A 7152-nucleotide genomic window follows, 5' to 3' on the forward strand; every position below is an offset into this window, starting at 1 on the left:
GCCAGGATTTACTTACTTAATTAAATAAATAATTAATGGTATTAAAGTGCTTTGAGACCCCCAATGAAAGGCCCTATATTAGTAGAGATGTGCAAATAACAGATTTTCCAGTTCACTGGCAATTATGAAAAATTGTGGACAATAATTAATTTCAGGTCAAACCAAAAATTAATTTTTTTTGAAATTTTCAATGAATTGAAAAGTCAGAAAAAAATGTGTTTTGGGTCAAATAAAACAATGTTTTGGTTTGGTTTCAATCTCAAAATGAAAAGTCATTTTGAACAGAAAAGTTTCATCTAGAAAATGTTGAAACAAAATATTTAAACTTTTTGCAGAATTTTCTTTGTTTTTTCTACATGAACAAGTCATCCAAACCGACATGAATTCACAAACTGTTTCAGTGTATGCAAATCTGCATTTTTCAGCAGAAAAAAGTTTTGGTTTAAAAATTTTGTCCAGCTCCATGTGTAAGTGCAAAAATGTCATGATTATCATGGTAAACCCACAGGTAAAAATCTGCTGTGGTCTCAGTGAGTCTTCTTGTAAATTATTGACAATGGAAATACAAAAACTTGAAACTGAAGTTATAAAATACTTGTGACAAAAAAAATAGCCTCATTTTCTTTCAAGCTACCTCCTTTCTTCGGGTCTATCTGATAGTTGAGTTTGGGATTTTATCACATATTAAACATGTGTGGTGGCACACAATTGGGTTCTCTAAAAGGAATAATTACAGCAAGACTTTACTTTGTTGGTAGTCTTTGTCAGCCCCTACTAAAGAGTTGTAGCCTTCTCCCTTGCAGCCCCAGTGATCTTCCTGCCTGAGCCTTCAGTGAAGTTGTTGTTATCCTCCATTTATGGACATTACAACCAGTCGCCAAGGAAATCATGACTTCACGGCAGAACCGTGTAACAGGATGGGATGAGAATCCTGGAATAAATATAATTGGGCCAAATGTTTCTTCTCTTCTTCCTCTAACAGCAGGGAGCAGAAATTAGTGGAGCCGCAGTGTTGGGTAAGGAAGAGATACATGAAAGAGGTGACTCTCCTACAAACCCATGAGCTGAGAGGGGAAGCACACTGCCGTACAAATGGAACATCACTTCCAATTGCACCTCTCCATTTCTTCTTCCCTCCTTCCTGCCCTCCCCAATGCAACTCTGCCTCTGCAGAGGCAAAACTGAAAGTCAACAGTGAAGTAGTGTACCATGTGAGAGCTGGATACGATGCACCACTGTTATTTCCTTTGGCTAAAGCAGAGTCCAGTTTACAAGGTAATAATCTCAGCAAGCATCACCAGGACATAATTTCAGAGGACGTTGTCAGAAAAGTCAGGGGTTAGAAAGAGATGCTATTTCACTTTGTTATGGTAAATTAAATGGCTTATTACAATTCCATTAGCTGAAAAGCAGGGCCGAACTTGGAACAATCGATGGAGGCTCTGATCTCAAGGGACATTATTTATAAGGACCAGTGTTGAGCAAGATGTGTGCTCAAATTTATTGTCAATCGAAAACAAAAAGCCAATGGCAGGCTTCGGGTTGTGTGTACACGTGAAAATTCTCAGCCAAGAGGGGAACCATGGACCTGATCTGGGCTCCCCCAAATCACATTAAATTCTATAGATGTTCTACGAGGGCTCTGCATGCTGGACCATGATGGCATGTCCTTGCATCAGGGAGTGTGGTCACTGTATTTATAATACGCCTTAAACACACCTCTCTGGCTTGGATTGCTCATGCAGTAGGACAACAGTGTAACAGCAGCAATTTAATGTGGTAGATTTCTCAGGCCCTGTAGTTCGACTACACTTTATTAAAACGTGATGGGGAAGGAAGAGGAGTTCCTCTTGTTAAACCTTTATCTGGGAGCCAGAACTGTAACAGCCAGGTGATATGCAGTAAGATGTAATTTCATGATGCAGTTCTAATGCAGTTATTTCACTAACGCTTAGCACAGCAACTCTCATGGTGTGTTGTTAAAAAAAGCAGCCATTTGTTGACATTGTGCGTCCAAGAATCTGTTCACAACAACTAAACGTAAGTGAGAGCATTAAAAGCAGTGCACTTGCACAGGGTCTCCATCTTTGCCCCCACCCCCTCTGACCACCAGGAAAAAGAAAAGAAAACAAAATTGACAGGTTGCAATTCTGTTCAGGGGCCCCCAATTTCCATAATGCAGAGGGCCCCAAAATTCTTTATCTGGCCCTGATTAGGAGAAGCAATTTGGCCTAGGGTCTTGTGACCAGGACTATGAACTGGGAACTTCTGTAATCCAGTTCTGTTTGTGATTGCCTATATGGCCTTGGGCAAGTCACTTAATGTCTGTCTGATTTCTTACATGTAAAATCATTATTAGAAAAAAATCAATTTGTACTGAGAAATAACCATTTTAGGTGCTGATCCTGAAATGAGCTCTACACAAGCAACCCCTTGTGGCTCCAAAGACAGGACTGGGGCCATGTTGCGACCTTGTGCCCTTTAATAGTGAGAGATGTAGTTGTAGGTCGCATGCTGGCTCCTAGTCATGTGCTCCACAGGAAACTGTATATAAGGCTTCCTGCCTCCTTAGGCAGAGATGCAGATAGGAGAGACCCAGGCTTAGGGAACAGACTCAACTGTGTGTGCCTGCCAGGTGGAATGCCTGAGAAGAAGAAACCTGCCGTGAGCAGGAGCCAGCTGGAGAGGGTGGGGAAGCCCTGGGACAAGGACCTAGACAAGACCCTGAGGGATAGTGAGGCTCTTTTGAATCTTTGTTTCTATATTAATAAAGAAAAGAATTGAGGAAAGTCTGCAGACAGGCTGCTCCAGCATCTCGACTGCTGCTCAGAGTTTCCCAGAGCAGGGGCAGCTTGAAATTAACAATACACTGGCCAGTTTCACTGTCACTATTCAGAATCTTATGGGCAACTGTGAAACTGACAAGAATAATGTTAATTTTATTCCTGCCTTGATAAAGCTATGAGCAGCAGCTGCAGCAGACACTTGGGAAGAGACAGAGGAACCAAGAAACAAAGGCTAAAGGACTTGGGATAGAGTAGTGGAGATATCTCAGAACATTCTCTCTGCAGGGAAGGAAGAAGAGAGCAAACGCTCCTTTCCAGCAAAAAGGAAGAGGTGGTTCAAATGTATTGGATACCTGCTAGGAAGAGACTGATATGAACAATGGAGTCAATCAGCAGAGACTAAGGCTAGTGCCCCTGAAAGAATGCCCAGCACCTTCCCAACAGCTAGGGCTGTGGGGAGGGCTGGGCTTCTCACCAGGGCTCCTCCTTTCATTTTGCTGGGGAGCCTCTCAACCTAGTCAGCCTTCGGTCACTTTAAGTTCTCTGGTTCTTAAATATATGTTGAATACATCAAGCCTGGCATTCCATGTTCCAACTTGAGCATATGTAAACTTCCCAAATACCAATTGTACTTCTTAATTCTTAAAGATTTATTGTGCAGCAAAATGAATTTTCCCCATTTTCTTTAAAAGCACACTTTACTTTTTCTGCCCATGTTGCAAAGAATCGTTACTGACTGGCCCAGCCCAGAGTATAAAAAGGTAAACACTTCTGACTATTATAATAATTTATTATAAGATTCAACCCCAAGTGTTGTCACTGACCTACAGGAATAATAATAGTCAGTCTCATGATCAAATCACTTTACAAAAGAGGAGCCTGATTATGATAACATTTGCATCAAGTGTAAATTAGCAGTAAGCCCATCGAAGTTAATGAAGGTGAACGGGTGTTCAGTGATCTTACTGCCAATTTACATAGGATCAAAGCCAAGGAAGTGAACATTTTTCAACCTCTGACAAAATCTCTATGTTGCTGAGCCTAGAGGAAATTCTATTTAATACTATATAGGGCAATATTTGAGTTTAGACCTAGTCTGGAAACTTTGGGCCCAATGCCAATCTCATTGACAGCTCTTTTACACCAGTGTTACATCACTAGTTTGAGTGGAATTACTCCTCATTACACCAGTATAAGTGAGAAGAATGAAGCTCTTTTGCTTTAGATAACACTCAGACTTAGATTTGAATTTAATCCCTTTTGAAAAAGCAAGAGATTTCCTTTCATGACCAGCCCTGGTAAAAGTTGGCAGCTTTTCTTCTGATGTGCAACTTTACCATCCTTGGTAACTTAGTGGACCTTTTAAGTCAATAACTCCAAGAAATGCTGACATCCTGTTTCTTAGACAGGGGCTTTGTACTGTACAAACTGACAGCAAAAGGCTTTTCTTTCTCTCCCTCTTTTTCTAAAGAAACACAGGAGAATGCTGTAGATCCTCCTCTTGGTTAACCACAGATTCCATGAAAAAGATTAAAGTTACAGTATGCACTGTCTGCAGTTCCTCTGAGTAAGAGATTTCCATTGCAAATTATTATCCATCATATTGGTGCATAATAATTATACTGTATCCATTTGGTCTCTGCAGTCAAGACCTGGAGAGGAACAAATGTCTGAGGAGTGACAGTATTTATCTACTGCTCTTCTTGGCTCCCAGTCTGAGCATCTTTTTTGAACTCTGAACCCTCCGACTTCCAAGAACTACAAAGGCACCATCAGAAACACAAAACAAAACAGTGTTTAACTTCTGTCAGTCTTCTAAAAGCCAGAAATTTCAGAAAAGAGCAAATACAGAACTGATCTGCTTAGCTTGTGCTAAAAAGTAGACTATGTTTTTTTTTTCAGTATTTATTATTTTTAAAATACTACAGTAATTCCAGCAAAGAACCCAAGTCCTGCAGTAACTCTAGAGTAAGCTGTAAAGGTTTGGGCCAAGTACGAGAGTACGCCTTTCAGTAAAAGTAAAAAGTTTAACACTTTGCAGCAACTCTAGGCAACAGTTCATTAGGGCAGGATAATTGCAGCTATGTAACACACACTCTTTATTTAAGATCACATGAAAGCCCTAAAGTGCCTCTAGGTAGCAATTAGCAAAGGGTCATTCGGGTGTTTATATAAGCGTTTCTGTAACGAGGATGGTGGAGTCCTGCCTCTCTTCCCTGCATCCCCGTGATGCCTGCAGCCCAGCATGTCAGTTTCAGAGGCTCCAGGCAGAGACACGGCTGTGGGACAGGAGGGATGGCTCAGCCCCAGCCGCGGGATGCCTGCAGCACTCCCGGTGCCCAGCTTTTCGGATGCCCGCTGGCTGCTGGCACCTTCACGGCGGAGAGGGGCGGACCCAGCCCAGGGAGCTCACCTCACACTCAGCATTTCACATCGCCCAGGATGGCCCCTCCAGGCTGGCTCTGAGGGGGCCCCACCCCATCCCCTGTGCAGAGTAGCCGGGGGGGGCGCGGACCCCCCCCCTTACCTTGTCCGGCTGGTGGCCGAGGTTCTGCAGCCGCTCCTTGTCCGAGCCGCTCCGGATCTCCACCCCGGGGGCGGCGGCGGGGGGCTCCCGCGGGGGCTCGGGCTCGGGCGCCGCCGGCTGCGGCTGCCGGCTGCCCCGGGCTCCGCGCTGCCCCACGCTCAGGGCCCCGAAGTCCAGCGTCTTGCTCTCGAAGGCGCCCTCCACGCTGCAGAACATGCCGCCGTACTTCTGCCGGGGGACCTGGGCCGTGGTGCCCGGCCGCGCCAGGTACACGGGCAGCTCGTCCTCCTCCCGGCCCCGCCGGCCGCCGCCGCCGCCGCCGCCCGAGGCCATGGCCGGGATCCGGAGCGGGGAGCCGAGCGCCGCGTCCTGAGGCAGGGGCAGCAGCGAGCGCCGCGCGCGGAGCTGGGGGGGGAGGGGGGGTCTGAGGCGCGGGGGGGGGGGCTCTGCTGCTGCGGCGCCTCCGCCCCGGCTGGGAGCGGGACACGCGGGCTCAGCAGGGGGCTGGGCAGGGCGCGGGGATTCGGAGCCGCTCGCGGCGGGCTGGGCACGGGGCCGGACACTCACACGAGAAAGGGGCCGGGCCCCTGGCGCGCTCTGGGCACTAGCACTGGCCGGGGCTCCCGCTCGGCAGGCCGGCCGGGCACTAGTGCTCACAAGTGCTGCCCCTCAGGGCGGAGGGCTGTGCGCTTGCACTCCCCCCACGCTCGCTCTGGCAAAGAGCAGCTCTGTGCACACACTCCCTCGCACGGAGCAAGGGGCTGCACGCTCCCTCGGATCTCCCCGGGCACCCGCCCTCTGTGCACACAGCACACGTATCAAGACGCATGGATGCACGCGGGGAATGGGGCTGGATCCTGCGATTTCACTGAGACTAGAGTTCTCTGGTTCTCCGTGTGAATGCTCGTGCCCCTAGGCTGCACTGGTGACAGCCCCACCTCACTGAGTTTGGGGGCTCGTGGGCAGCTGTGTTCCCTGGCTGTGCTCGTGCACAGCCCCCTTTCTCAGCGTGACTGCTGGGGAGTGCTCGAGGACTGCCCCACCAATGCGAGTGCCCAGCTCTGCAGCCTGTGACACATTGCTAGAGCAGATTTCCCCTTCCTGAGTGTTCACACGGGTGAGTAGAGAGCTGATCCGAACCCGACTACCGGTATGGTTTCTGCTCACCTCCTCCTGCCCGCGGGCCAGGGTCCGCCGGGCGGTGGCTGTGGGCCCAGCTCATGCTGGTCACTGCCACCTTGCTGCACTCTGTGTGTGCAGCAGAGTGAGTGTCCTGATGAGTTGCAGCATCTCCCACTCCAAGCACACTCAGCACTGCCAGGTGGTGGTCACCGCCATGCTGATCCCACTGGTAGGAGGCAGCTTGAGGTGGATTTCAGGCATGGGGAATGGAAGGTCCCACTAGGCCGAGCTCCAAGGAAGTCGGGGGAAGTATTGGGTTTGGGTCTGGTCAGTCATGAAAATGACTCAGCAGTCTCAGGTCAGGTCCAGATCCAGGTTGGGCTTTAAAATTAGGTTCCAGTAGACCTCTGCTGAGGAATATTAGTAGTGCCCAGCCCTACTCTCTAGGAAATGCTAATGTGCAGTCCTCACTCTGGAATGAATACTGGAACTACTCACAGACTATACTCACTGAGCAGAATAATACTTAGCTCTTACACTGAACTTTTCATCCATAGATCTCAAAGCACTTTACAAAGGAGGTCAGTATCCTTATCCTCATTTTACAGATTGAGAAGCTGAGGCACAATGAGGTGAAGCGACTTGCCAAAGATCACCCAGCAAGGCCAATGGCAGATCTTAGTCCCAATCCAGTGTTCTATCCGCTAAAGTGGCAGA

General features: G+C 47.9%; 1 protein-coding gene across 1 annotated transcript in view; it reads right to left on the reverse strand.

Moving 5' to 3' along the window:
• DPYSL3 (dihydropyrimidinase like 3) overlaps positions 1-5661 on the reverse strand; it is a 72192-nt gene extending 66531 nt beyond the window's left edge. Inside the window, exon 1 of the mRNA XM_073355756.1 lies at positions 5314-5661. Coding sequence (XP_073211857.1) covers positions 5314-5646 — 333 coding nt within the window. The 5' untranslated portion in view covers positions 5647-5661. The remainder of the gene's footprint in view (positions 1-5313) is intronic.
• Between the last annotated feature and the right edge of the window lie 1491 nt (positions 5662-7152).

This window comes from Lepidochelys kempii, chromosome 8, assembly GCF_965140265.1.
Source record: "Lepidochelys kempii isolate rLepKem1 chromosome 8, rLepKem1.hap2, whole genome shotgun sequence".
NCBI lineage: Eukaryota > Metazoa > Chordata > Testudines > Cheloniidae > Lepidochelys > Lepidochelys kempii.